Source organism: Trichosurus vulpecula, chromosome 8 (assembly GCF_011100635.1).
Source record: "Trichosurus vulpecula isolate mTriVul1 chromosome 8, mTriVul1.pri, whole genome shotgun sequence".
NCBI lineage: Eukaryota > Metazoa > Chordata > Mammalia > Diprotodontia > Phalangeridae > Trichosurus > Trichosurus vulpecula.
The window spans coordinates 7,875,664-7,889,998 of record NC_050580.1 but is presented as its reverse complement, the minus strand read 5'-3'; the positions used below and the strand labels follow the sequence as shown (position 1 = coordinate 7,889,998).

The following is a 14,335-nucleotide window of genomic DNA, read 5'->3' as shown; positions in this document are numbered from 1 at the left end:
GTTCAGGGAATGCTTCTTTGTGTGACCAAGAACCTCCCTGCCCATTGACTTGCCCTACCTTCCTTCTGTGGGAGATGAGTGCTACTGTCTCCCTTTGCCAGGGGAAGGTGGATTTGCCTTTGGTCTCCCAGCTAGCAAGGCGTGGAGCCAGAGCCGGTGACCCCCTCCTCTCATCCCGGGGCTCGTTCCCCCTGACCTCACTCCCAGATGGACCAAGCTTCTGTCAGAAGGGGACTTCATCCTCCCTGCGGGACTGTTTGTCCAACTAACCAGCAGAGTATTCCACCAATGAATGGACCGAGATCCATGAATACAGTCAGTGCCTAATGAATGCCCCTTGCACTGCCTGCCCTGACCTGTCAGATCCCTCTTGTCCAGCTTGGTGGAAGAGAGCTCTCTCCCTCCTCTCTGGAGCGGGAGGTGAATACACATCTGGTGTATGACCACCAGGCCTCAGGCTGCCGGGGGCCAGGTCCTGCGGCCATTAGGCTGTGGCTCTTTCTTTCATCTGCAGGCCCCAAACAGGAAACCGTCAATGACTTCTGGAGGATGATCTGGGAGCAGAAGTCGGCGACCATCGTCATGCTGACCAACTTGAAAGAAAGAAAAGAGGTAAGGGAGACCTTTGAAGGGCCGCCCCCTCGGGCTTGGGATGCCAGCTCTAACCACTTCCTTTTCCTCCCTCCCTCATTCCCCACCTCCCCTCAGCTGCCCAGAGCGTTTCAGGGGCTTGCGACATTTTCATCTCAAAGGCAGACCTCTGATGACTAACACACATCGTTTATTTTCCATCTTATTCTGTGGACAGCTCTGAGTTATGATTGAAAAATCTTGCAATGCTTCATCTGACCTGAGCGGGTTTTTCCAAAGGGAGTCACCCAGTAAGTGGGAGCCATGCAAAGTGCTAACTCTGAAGAGTGTGGGCAAGAGGTGGGCCCTCTGACGGAGGCCAGGAAAGTGGATGGGGGCCTCCTGGGGAGAGTGAGGAGGGTGCAGCTCTTTTTTAACCATACTCCAGAGGTGGGCTGAAAAAGGGCCGGTAGAGGGATCCATTACACTGGAAAAGGAAGTCTTTGCCTCCTTCCCAGGTCTTGGACTCAGAGACTCCACAGAAATGACCCTCACAAAGGGGGCAGGCAGAGTCAGAGGAAAGAAGGGGGAGAGGTCAGGAGACGCTACAGGGGTGGGGGGGTGGGAGGGAGAGGCTGTGGGAGGAGGGGCAGGGGAGGGATCCCAGCATCCTGTGACTTTGGACCTGGGTGTGGTGGGGGGGGAGGCTCAAGGCCCTCATTTTATAGAGATAGAAACTGAGGCCCAGAGAAGAAGAGGGGTTCACCTCCAGTCACTGCTCCAGTGGAAGAGCCCACTTCCAAAGCCAGGTCTTCTGACATCAGCATCGGGGCTCTGCTCCCTGCTGAGCCTGCTTGGCTTCTCTTAGGGGAGATGTCAGTCAGCTAGCTTTGATGATTAAGCACCTACTATGTGCCAGGCACTCTGTTAAATAACCAGTCTCTGCCCGGGAGGAAGGAAGGGAACAACAAAGCATTTATCAAGCCCCTATCTGGGCCAGGCACTATGCCAAACGTTTACAACTATCATCTCCTTTGATCCACAGAATAATCCTGCAAAGTAAGTGCTATCATTACCCCATTTAGAGTGGAGGAAACTGAGGCAGACAGAAGTGACTTACCCAGGGTCACTGAGCTAGGACGTGTCTGAGGCTGGATTTGAATTCAGGTCTTTCCGACCCCAGGCCCAGTGCTGCCTCTCGAGGGGGAGATAATGCATAGACACCTTCATGCAAAGAAAAGAGAAACAGGTGGATTGGGGATGATTGAGAGAGGGAAGGCCCCTGGAGGAGGATGGAGAAGGCTCTGGCAGAAGGCTGGCCTCAGTGGCTTCCTTCCTCAGTACCAAGTCTTGCTGACCTGGAGCCTTGTCAGGCATCCTTCTTACAGTTCCCTTCTTGGCTCCCCGGAGGCCAGCCAGCCAGTGTCTGAGCCCATTCCTTCTCAGCTCCCCGCCAGTACCCCTAGACCCCCACTGATGCCTCTCCCCTCCCTCGTCCTCAATGCCAGCGCTTAGTCCAGTGGGGATCAGAGCCATCAAGATGCTCTGGAGCAGCAGGGAGGGCCCATGGGTACATGGGGTTTTACAAAGAAGGTGATGCCCAGTATGCTAAATTCCTGCCCAGGATCCTTCTTCCTTCTCAGGAGGAACTTGGAATTGCTTTGTCTACCTAGTGGCTGGGCCTCGATTTACCCACATGTAAAATGAGGGGGTTAGCCTCTTCTTCCTTTGGATCTTTATCAGTCGATGAGGATGCATGAAGCGCCTGGCGCTCCATCTGCTAGCCCTGTGATCTGGCAGCTCTCCCCCATTTATGGGTATTGTCTCTCCCCTTAGACTCCAAGGTTCTTGAAGACAAAGGCCATCTTTTTTCCCCTCCCCTCCCCTCCTGTCCTCTCCTTCTCCTCTCCTCCTCTCCTTCTCCTCTCCTTCTCCTCTCCTTCTCCTCTCCTTCTCCTCTCCTCCTCCTCTCCTCCTCCTCTCCTCCTCCTCTCCTCCTCCTCTCCTCCTCCTCTCCTCCTCCTCTCCTCCTCCTCTCCTCCTCCTCTCCTCCTCCTCTCCTCCCCTCCTCCCCTCCTCTCTTCCCCACTCTCAAGCCCATTGGGTGGCACATAAGCTCTTGATAAGTGTTTCTTCTTCAGTCAGTCGGTCTGTGCCTGCCCTCAAAAAGCTTACATCTCAATGAACCTGTGAAGCAGGTAGTCAGTCATTAACATTTACCAAGCACCCACTACATGCCAGGTAGTGTGGGATGCAGACAAAGGTGAAAGCCAGTCCCTGCCCTCAGGGAGTTCACAGTCTACTGGGGAAGACAACAGACCAGCAGCTCAGTCCAAACAAGATATTGGAAAGATTCACTGGGTCAGCAGAGGGAAGGCACCAGAACCAAGGGATCGCTCATTCCCAGCTGACTCGTGTTAGAAATGAGGCCTTTCTAAGAGCACGGATTTGGAGCTCAAAGCACCCCAAAGCCATCCATCCTACCTCATTTCATAAGTGAACGTTTTCTAAGGTCCCTCCTCAATTCACTGACCCTGAGAACTCTTAGGTAACTGGCAATGTTGATTAACCAAAGCCCTCTAAGCTTCCATCACACCCCCTTGCCACTGCATAGAAAGAAGCTTCTAATTTGGAGTCTTCTAGTAATCTGTCTGATGGGATCAGGGAGGCTTCATCCCTTCATGGAGGGTCGGGGAGAGAATGGGGGAGCCCAGTGGGGTTTCAGAGATCTTCCCTCCCCCTCCAGTCACTCTGAGGCGCTCTTTGTCCCAGCCCACACCCTGACTCACCTCTTTCCTGCCCTCCCTCTCTTACTGGAGATTAATCATTTCTCATCAAATCCTTCCTCAATCAAGTTCCTGTTTCCTGATTTGAAGAGGCTTCTTTTGGGGTTCTCAGATCTCCGTCCACCAGGGCCAAGATTGTGAAATCCTGCCCCTTTGGTCAAAAAAAAGGCACTTTGGCTAAATAATATTCTTAGGCACCTGGGCTTAAAGTTCCCCCTCCAGGTTGCATTTCCTGAAAAATCGGGACTGTCCTATGGTTCTCATTTCCTTAATTCAAAAATGCCTCTCGGGTAGGAGGAAGAAGGCCTCATCCCCCAGCCTGTCCTGAGGTGCTCACAGAGCTGTAGGAGGGGCTGGGAGACCGGGTAATTCTGGGCTGCCCAAAACACCTAAAGTCAGAGAAACTAGGTCCAGACCCCAGCTTGGGCATGTCCTATGTGTGTGTCCTTGGACCAGTCATGTAACGTCCCTCTGCCTCAGATTTCTCATCTGTAGAATGGGGGTACCAATAGCCCTTATCTCCCAGGGTTGTTGTGAGGATCAGATGAGATAATAATTAAGAAGTGCTTGGGGACCACGAGGTGGCCCAGTGAGTGGCGCACTGGCCCTGGAGGCAGGAGGACCCGAGTTTGAGTCCTACCTCAGACACTTGACACACTAGCTGTGCGACCTTGGGCAAGTCACTTAACCCCAATTGCCCTGCCTTCCCCCCCCCTCCAAAAAAAACCAACCAAACAAGCGGCGCTCAGCACAGGGCCTGCTGGAACATAGCAGGCGCTCTATAATATTGTTAAATAGTTTCATCTTCTTCACGCCGTCTGAGGTCATCCACCCACGTAGGGCAGGGGTCCAGCCATCTTCGATTTTCCTGCCCACCACCCACCCCACCCCAGGACAGCTTAAAAACTCAACCTGTGCTGTCGTTCTCTCCCGCCAATCCCAGGTCCTGCCGGGCTTGGACTCTGCTCTCACGGGCCACAATCTCTAGTTTATCTGCTCTCAGTTACTGGTCCTTGCTCCCCATAGAATGACACGGGGTGGGGGTGAGGTGGGGAGAGAATGCTGGGCTTGGCGTCAGGACCAAGGCTAGGGCAGGGCTCAAGTGTGGCCCTGGGGGGTCCTTTTGCCTCCATTCCCTCTTCTCTAAAATGGGTACAGTCGTACCTGCAGGACCTACCTGGCGGGGTGGTGGTAAGCATGGAATGAGGTCGTGTCTGTGAAGTGCTAGGGACTCGTCGGTGCTGTGTTAATGCCGGCTCTCCTTATTCCACCTTCTCCGTGACGTTATTGTAAAGGAGATGAGCTCCTCTAGGACCATATTGGCTTCTTCTTTCAGCTCCCCTCTTTCATGTCCACACTGGAATCATTTCTTCTAGGGTCTTTAGAACTTCATTCTCGGGACTGGCTTCTCCTGGAAGATCCTTCCCATCCTTTGTCAAAATCCGGTGAATCTGCTTTCCAAAAAAGCCAAAAGGTTGGGCTGCTAGGACCAGTGAGAAGCTGGATCCGTGCTCTGAGATGGAGCTGCCCTGTCCAGAGCCTGACTTTGAGATCCAGGCTCCTACTCAGAGTGGATGTAGAGTCTGAGCACCAAAGGAGATGCCGCCTGTCTAAGGATAGTGATTCTGCCGTTGGCAGTTGTCCGGTCCTGTGTACACGGACGAGGCAGGTGCAGCTGGCCGGTGAATGGTCGGCTCAGATCTCACAGCCCAGGAAAGTGAAAGAAACGTATTTTCTGTGTGAGACACAGAGTCGGGAGATGGAGCGTTGTGTGCGAGGAGCAGCCAGAAGGCCGATGTCATTGGCTTGCATAGTTTTGGGAGAGGCCTGATGCATCAGAGGGAAAAGACAGGAGGCAGCCAGACTAGGGACGTGTAGACGTTGGGTCCTCAGCAAAGCTAATTAGGACTGCTGGTGTTTCTTGGTTTTAGATCTCACTTGAAAGATGGATCATATTTGTGCCTGGAAAAAGGAGCAACTTAATAAATGATACATATAGAAACAACTACTGAGGGAGAGATTGAGACGCCAAAGATGCCCCTTCTGCTTGGCAGACTCTGCAGGTCCACAGTCTGGACTGGAATCCCCACCTGCTGCTTCAACAATTCAATGACATTTCCTTTCATCCAGCAGTTATTTTTTAAATATATTTTTATTTCTATAACAATTTCCCCATTACATTTAAAAAAAAGTTTAACATTCATTTTTAAAATTTTGAGTTCCAAATTCCCTCCCTTCTTACCCTTTGAGAAGGCAAGCAGTACGTTATCGATTATAGTCATGTAAAATGTATTTCCAAATTAGCAATATTGCAAACACACACATACACAAATAAAGTGAAAAAAAATTATGCTTCCATCTCCAGCATTTATGTTTGAAGCACCTACTATGTGCGAGGTCCTGAACTAGGATACAGACATATAAATTCAGAATCTCTTACCAAGGGGGATGCCCAACTTATACAAAGACATAAATATGCCATGACTGAAGAGGGAAAATCAGGGCAGGCTTCTTGTAGGAGGCAGCCCCTTTGCTGAGGGGAGATAAAGTGATGTTATTTGGCCCTTGCTTGGGTAGGAGGGATCAAGGAGAAGAAAGAGTCCAGACATGGTCTCGGCCCAATTATTTCCTCTCCCTTGGTCTCAGACTCCACCTCTGAAATGAGAAGGCTGGACCCAGCCATTTCCAAAGTCCCTTTCAGGTTTAAATTCTACAGTCATCAGGCAAGTAGGCTGGTACAAGTCCTTCTTTTGGTTGAGACATTACTCACTGTGAATATTCCCAGGGAAAAAGCCAGAATGTTCCCAGCACTCACATTTCAGGAGGACTTTGCTGAGATTTCTCTTTGTTTATGCCTCCGCACAAGTGTGTGTGTGCGCGCACGCGCGTGTGTGTATGCACACACATAGGAGCCACCAATCTGCCAACCTCTCCTTTCTTATTCTTCTAGGAGAAATGCCATCAGTACTGGCCAGACCAGGGATGCTGGATGTATGGAAATATCCGAGTCTCCGTGGAAGACTGCATCGTCCTGGTGGACTATACCATCCGGAAGTTTTGCATACAGTCAGTGAGTATCACCTGCAGCTTATCCTCTCCAGGGTAGCTCTGGGATCAAAGGAAGCATCAATACCAGGAATTTCCTCCATAAAAATGTAGGACTAGTAGCTGCTTAGGACAGACTCTCGCCCTTTGAGTGAAAAATCAGAGCCTGATTCCCGCTCTGTTCTTGCGTCTGCTTTTCCTCCTCTTTCTGTCTCCTCCTTCCCTGCCAGGCCATTGGCCTGCCTCCATCCCTGCACATTTCTCAGCCTGCTTTTTCTGGCCTGTCATTGGTGGGGAATCCAGATCTCCAGGCTCGTCAGCATTGCCCAGAATGGGAGCCAGCCAGCACAGCCTGAGAAAGGTTGAGGACTTTTCTAGGAAAAAATGCCTCTGTCCATTCTTGCCAAGTGTCCCTGGGCCCCAGTTTCCTCATGGAGAAAATGAGGGCATCTGCTGAGGTCTCTTGGCTCTGAAGTCAGAATGTTAATACAAGGAGCAGACATGACAGGCTGCTTTCTGCATTCTCGCATCCGGTGGTGAATCTGGTCCCAGCATAATCATCAGTCATGGAGTCAACAAGCATTGCTTCAGCGCCTAGTGTGTGCCCAGCACTGGGGGTGATGACCTGCCACGTCCATGGCGCCTCGTAGCTGGCCCGCTGCTTTGATTCCATCATTTTAACTGAGTGTGGCAACGATCTCGTGGGTGGGCACCAAGGGTATCATTACCCCCATTTTACAAGTGAGAAGCCTGAGGCTCAAACAAGTCAAGGGACTTTGAACCCTGGACACACATCTAATTAGTGTCCATGGGAGCTGAACCTGTATCTTCCTGCCTAGAGTGCTTCCAGTGAGACAGGGATTCCCATGCAGGCAGGAGTTCACCAAGAACAGTTAGGTTTCAGGGTTGGTGTCTTTACCTGCAAAGTCATGGCAGTGCTCAGGGGAAGCAGGAGGGATTTCCAGCCACCCTGTGAGTGCCAGGGCTGCCACTGCTACCACCCACCAGGCTCATCCTCGGTTTCCTTGTCTTCTCAGCAGCTCCACGATGGCTGCAAAGCCCCACGGCTGGTGACCCAGCTCCACTTCACCAGCTGGCCCGACTTCGGGGTACCTTTCACCCCCATTGGGATGCTGAAGTTTCTGAAAAAAGTGAAGACCCTGAATCCTTCTCATGCAGGGCCAATCACTGTTCACTGCAGGTATGTCCCGAGTCTCAGAGCCATCAGCCACTGGTGTTGCCAGGACAGACAAGGAGGTCCAGAGGTCATTTCCATCCATTTTGTCCTTCTAAGAATGGAATTTGTATTTGTTAAAAGCTGATGCAGAGGTTCATGGTGCCTTAGAACTAGAGAGGAACCTTCAGGGTCATTTAGGACACACTCCTTTTTACAGTTGAGGAAACTGAGGCCAGCATGGCTTGCCAAAAATCAAATGGCTAAAAAGTGGCAGCGCCTGGACCCGGAGAAAAGCCCTTTGTACACTTTAGGGTGCTGTGAAAATGGGAGTTTGTAGCATCATCTTCATTGTGGATACTGGCTTAATTTTCTTTCTCTGTTTTGACTCTCCCTGAATTCAGTATCAAGCCTGTATTTCTATCATAATAGAAACTCCTTCTTTTCCTATTTTTGCCAACACTTTATATATTAATGTTCTTTAATATATATGTTTACATAGTGTTTATAATATATCTGTTTATAATATAATGTTCTTTAAATTACAATTCACTTTTTGTTTCCTTTGAGAGTAAATTTAGGGAGTGTTTCATTTTCTCTATGATCCTCTATTTCCTGCTCCCTTAATCTGGGCTTTTATATTTCAGTAAATATTTTCCACCATTTAAATTGTCAATTTTGTTGGCATAAAATTGGGTGAAATAGTTTCTAGCTTCTTCTTACTTCTTCCTCGTTAGTTGTAAATTCAGCCTTTTCAGTTTTGTTTCTGATCATTTGGTTGTCTTCTTTCTTTTCTTAGATCAAGTCATTCTTCGTTTTATTTATTCATTTAGGGTCTTTTGCTCTTATTAACGTCTTTTTATTCATTTAGGGTCTTTTGCTCTTATTAATTAATGTCTTTTTTGCCTTTCAGTGTTTCTGTTTCAGTGTTTAATTGGCTTTTACAACTTTGTTGGCTTTCTGGTGTTTTCTTTCTCATTGGCCTGATGGCCATGGGCTCTTTCTCTTTTACTGATTTAAGTATTTAAAGACATAGAGGCAGTGTGGGGTGGGGGGCAGTAGATAGAGTGCTGGCTGGTGAGTCAAGAAGACCTGAATTCAAATCTGGTTTCAGACCCTGTGACCACGGGCAGGTCACTTAACCTGCGTGCCTCAGTTTCCTCAACTGTAAAAATGGGGGTAAGAATAGCATCTATCTCACAGGGTTGTCATGAAAATCAAATGAGATTACATTTGTAAAGTTCTCAGCACAATGCCTGGCATATAGTAGATACTTAAGAAATGCTTGTTCCATTATCGAACTTTTTTAAACCTGGAAAAGATATTAGGGGAATCTCAGTCCCATCCCCTTCTTTACATCTGAGTAAACTGAGGCCCAGAGAGATGAGATGACTCCCCCAGGCAGGAAGGATTAGTGGTGAAATTCAAACTCAGCTGTCCTAACTCTCAGTCCACAGCTTCACAATCTCCCTCATACCACAGTGCCAATCAACACCACTCATGACATTTTGGAATACCTGTGATTTTCTTTAATAATTAAATCCTTGTCTTTTGGCTGTAGAATAAACCAGGGACAGCCTGGGGGAATGGAGAGGCTGGGTTGAACTCCAGCCTCTGACATTTAATAGCTGTGTGACCTTGTCCAAGTCAGTCTTTCTCTGAGCCTCAGTCTTCTCATGTGTAAAAGGGAGATAATGTTAGCACCTACCTAGTAGGTAGGAGACTCCAATGAGACGACATAGGTGGGTTCTACAAAGATATCAGCTGTTGTTACTTCCTTCCCTGCCCTCCCCGTTCCTCTTCTCTGCCCCACCCAATTTCCACTAACAATTAAACCTTCCATCTTAGTGGCAGCTTCCTGTAAAATGCTGGTTAGCAGGGAAGCTCAGGAAGGGAAATCTGTGACCTTATCTCTATGGAAATGGGAAAGACAAGGCAAACATCCCACATTCCCGATTCTTTCTCTTGGGGGTTAGCCAGCAAGGCCACTGGTCACTGCTCTCAGCTTTTTGTCCTGAGATGATTTTAAAAGGTTGGTTTGGGGGCTTCAGCTCTGTTTCTCACATCTCATTGCTAAGTAGCTTGAGCAATTAAGTCAAGGGACCATGTTAATAGGAGGACTCAGATCCTTGCTGAGGGACTGTATTTATTATTTATAAATTAGGTTTCACCTGGACTCTTAGGCAATGGATATAAAGCATTTTGTAAATTTTAACGTCCCACATAAGTCTAAGCAATTACTCTGATCATTGTAATAAATATAATTTCTCAAATAATATCACCTCTCTGCCTCTGGATATGCCACCCTGAATTTCTGGAATACTGGCCCTCCTCATGTCTGCCTCTTAGATCCCTAATATCCTTCAAAGCCCAGTGCACATGCCGGGTCCTACACAAGAGCCCTTCCTGACTGGCGCAGGTGCTAGGGCCTCAGGTGCCCTCTCCTACTCTCATGGCCTCAGGCCTCTCCCATCCTCCTCCAACTGTTGTAAAACTACTCTTCCATCAGGGTTCAATCAGGTACAAGGAGCCTGCCTGCCAATCCCATCACCCCTAGATGGGCCTGTTTGCTTTCTCCTCAAATATTCCTAGTGGCAGCTAGGTGGCACAGTGGATAGAGCACTGGCCCTGGAGTCAGGAGGATCTGAGTTCAAATTTAGCCTCAGACACTTGATACTTACTAGCTGTGTGACCCTGGGCAAGTCACTTAGCCTTGATTGCCTCACCAAAAAAAAGTGACTTTATCCTTAAATATTCCTCCTTTTGCTAGTCTTTTAATTAAAAAAAAAAAAAGATGCCTAAGCCGATCCTGTGTGCCAGCACTCTGCTAGTTACTGGAGACAGAAAGACAAAAGTGAGATGATCCCTGTTGTCAGGGACCTTATATTTTATTGAGAAAAAAACCATGTGCCCAGAGATATGAATATGCAAGGTACTGGTAGAAGAATTGGGGGGCAGGGGCTCTAGAAAATGGGGAAGTCAGGAAGGCCCTCGTGTAGGATCCAATGTGCACTGAACTTCAAAGAAAATTCAGGATCTAAAAGGTGGAGACAAAGAGGTGAGCATTCTGCCACAGCTGTGCCAAGGTGGAAAATTGGAAGGTTATTTGTGCAGGATAACAGGTGTAGAGTGTGTGGAGGATGTGTGATATCCCAGGAAAGAGGCCAGAGTCCATTTGTGAAGAGTTTGACCACAGAGGCAATGGGTTGTCATGCTGGGGGCTTCATGAGCAGGAGTGTGATGTGATCTGAGTTGAGCTTTAGGAAGATCAACTGGGCAGCAGTACTGTGGAGGATGGACTGGAGTGGGGAGAAGTTGGAGCCCCCAACCTATTGCCATAGTCCAGATGTGAGGTGATGAGGACCTGCATGAGGAGGGGAGGCAGTGTCAGAGGAGGGGGCATAGTCAAAAGATGCTGCAAGGGGGTGTGAAATTGACCAGAGATGCTGCAGAAGTGAAATCAACCAGAGATGCTGCAGAGGTGAAATCTGCAAGAGATGCTGCTGCACAGGTGACATTAACCAGAGGTACGGCAAGTAAAATCAATAGGAGATGCTGCACAGGTGAAATCTACAAGAGATTCTGCAGAGGTGAAATCAACCAGAGATGCTGCAGAGGTGAAATCTGCAAGAGATTCTACAGAGGTGAAATCAAGAGATGCTGCAAAGGTGAAATGGACAAGAGATGCTGGTGGGGGAGGGGGTTGAATTCATAGAAGACAGTGAGGAATCTGGAAGGACTCCTAGGTTGGTTGGGACTGGGGAAAGCAATGCCTTCAACAGTAATAGGGAAGGTGGGGGAGGGGCTAAAGGGGAAGGATAATGAGTTCTGTTTTGAACATTTTGAGTTTAAGATGTCTGCTGGACATCTAGTTAGTGGTGTCTGAAAGGCAGCTAGAGATTTGAGGGTTGGCAAGAGACATAGGGCAGGAGAGGTAGTTTTGAGAATTATCAGTATAGAGATGGTAATTAAATCCATGGGAGCTGGTGAGATCACCAAGTGGAGTGTTATTTAGGGAGAAGAGAAGAGATCCCAGAACAGAGCCTGAAGGACATTGATGTTTAGAGGGCAGGATCTGGAGAAGGACCCAGCCAAGGAGACAGAAGGAGCCATCAAAGAGGCAGGAGGAGAACCAGGGAGAGGGGGGGTGGGTCCTGAAAACCTAGAGAGAAGAGAGTATCAAGAAAGAGAGGCTAATCTACAGTATCAAAGGCCACAGAGAAGTCAAGAAAGATGAGCCTTAAGAAAAGGCCACTGGGTTTGACAGAAGATCACTAGGAACTTTGGAGAGAACAGTTTCAGTAAAATAAGGAAGTTGGAAACCATATTGTAAGGGGTTAAGAAGAGTGTAAGAAGGGAGAAAAACATAGGCCTCTATTGTAGACAGCCTTTTCAGGGAGTTTGGCTACAAAGGGTAGAAGAGAAATATGATATGAGTTAGCAGGGATGGAAAGATCAAATGAGGGGTTTTTGAGGATGGGGGAGACAGGGGTATGTTTGTAGGTAGTAGGAAATAAGCTAATAGAGAGGGAGGGATTGAAAATCAGTAAAAGAGGTGGGGATGGCAGAGGGGACAATATGTTGGAGGAGATGGGATGGAATGGGATCACTTGAGCAGGTAGAAGGGTTAGCCTTGGCAAGGAGTGAGACCACCACATCATGAAAGACAGGACTGAAGAAAGAGAGAAGGGCAGAAGGCACCTGAGTGATGGGAGATGAAGAGGAAGGGACAAGATGGAACTCTCAATTAACTTCAATTTTTCAGTAAAATATAAGGCAAGTTTCTCAGCTGAGAGGGTTCGGGCAAGGAACCATGGAAGTTTTGAGGAGGAAGAAGATTTTGGATGATCCTCAGTGGAGACTGAGAGTATGGTCTCATAAGGGAAATCCCAAAAGATTTCCATCAGTGAGGGCCCAGTTGAGGTTATGGAATATAAATTTGTAGTGGACCCAATTAGAATGGTTTAATGGTTTTCTCCACTTTCGTTCAGCAGCTGTTGTGTTTGTCCTTTGTTTTTGCAGAGGACCATGGCATCAGGAAAATGATGACATGACTTGCAGTTGACTTGTGTTTGAGGGAGGGAGGGCTGTGCAAGGTCACCAGCCTCACTTTCTCCTCCAGAGCCATCTGGATCCAGTGACCAGATATTCATCAGGACAACTGGAGATGGACCAGGATGCAGTAGGAGACCCTGGCCCTTTTAGGCTAAAGCCTTTCCATGTACTCACTTAGAGTGAGGTAATGCCTATTCAATGAATAGGCCTCTTTAAGAAGTGAGTCAAGGGATGGCCCCATTATTTAGAAAAAAAAATCAAGCTGGGAGGGGAAGGCCCTCAGGGTTGCTGTTCCAAAGAGAAACAGTTACCACTGACATTTACTCTAAGCCAGGAGGGCCCAAAATACAGCCATGAAGTGGAGCTTGGGCAGGGACCTATTGTGAGCTTCAGAGGGAAGTGGGTAGTGGTCCCAGGCCGAGGCTTGGCTGGGTGTAATCATGGGGTGGGGGGTGGTGGAGATGAGAGGAAGACAAGAGAGTAGGACAGTATAAAGATGAAATGATTCACCAAGGGGTCAAGATGGGGAGGAGAGGAGAAAGTAGCTAGGTCAGGGGAGATTCAGAATTGATGGATCAAGAGATTGGAGGTTATGGTGTGGGTGAAGAGCAGGGTTTGGTAAGGGAAGGCAGAGAGAGAGAGATAAAAAGAAAATAGGTTATGGTTGGATAAAAGGATTTCAGAATTCTTGAACATAGAGATGGTACATATGTGGGTGATGACAAGGTCAAGGGTATGACCATCTTTGTGTATGACTGAGATGAGGTGGAGGAGGAGCTTGTGGGAGGAGAGTAGGTTAAGGAATTGAGTGGTTAGGGTGTTTGAAGGAGAGTCTATATGTAGGTTGAAGGAGAGGAAATTTGTGAGCCAGGTACCAAACTCATGGAGGAAGGAAAGGGAGGGATCAGGAGGTCTATAGACAACAGTTACCGGGATTTTGGTTGGGTTGTAAATATGAATATGATCTTCCAAGGAGGAGAGGTTACCCAGGTAATGGAGGTAGAGGGGGAACCTGGCAGCGGCAATGGGGGAGCTCACAGTTTTCCAACTCGAACCCCTCAACCAGTGAGGTGATGAGAAAGAGTGAAGGTGCAGCCAGTACTGGAAAGGGCAGCCAGGGAAGCTGTGTCTTCACGGGGAGCCAGGTTTCAATAGTAGCTCATAAGTGGAAGGAATGGAAGAGGGAAATTTTTAGGAGGAAGGGAAGTTTGTTGACTATGAAACAGGAATTCCAGAGGGCACAGTGGAAGGGGTGGGTGGGACTAGGAGGAAACTTTGGGATGAGTGGGTTGAGGGGGGATGGGAACTGAGTGATGGGAAACAGGGAATGGGGTTTGGATGATGTCCTATTGAATTCCTGAGATGTGTAGGGTATGTCCAGGTATGAGAAGAGTGGCGGTCACCACTCCTCTACCCAAGACCTGAGTTGTGAAGAAAGTAAAGGGAAGGGGACAAGCCCGAGAGATATTGTGGAGATGAAGTCACCAAGATGTGGCACCTGTTTAATTATAGGGGCCATAAGGGAGCGAGTCAAGGGTGACCATGAAGTGGCAAATCAGGAGGGCTCAGCAGAGGAATGGGTTGGTGGAGGGGATAGATAATGAGTTTTGTTCTGGTCCTTTTGAACCCGTGGGAATTCCTCTCTATTTGACCTTGACCAGGTACCTTTCCTTGGCTAGACGCAAGCTTCCTCTTCCATATATTG

General features: G+C 48.4%; 1 protein-coding gene across 3 annotated transcripts in view; it reads left to right on the top strand.

Annotated features, from left to right (window-relative positions):
- Positions 1-14,335, top strand: part of PTPRE (protein tyrosine phosphatase receptor type E) — a 176,602-nt gene that overhangs the window by 142,524 nt on the left and 19,743 nt on the right. For 2 of the 3 annotated variants that reach the window (XM_036735632.1, XM_036735634.1), the window contains 3 exons: positions 515-612; positions 6,307-6,426; positions 7,439-7,602. In XM_036735632.1, coding sequence (XP_036591527.1) covers positions 515-612; positions 6,307-6,426; positions 7,439-7,602 — 382 coding nt within the window. The remainder of the gene's footprint in view (positions 1-514; positions 613-6,306; positions 6,427-7,438; positions 7,603-14,335) is intronic. The other variant, XM_036735633.1, reaches the window with a different exon arrangement.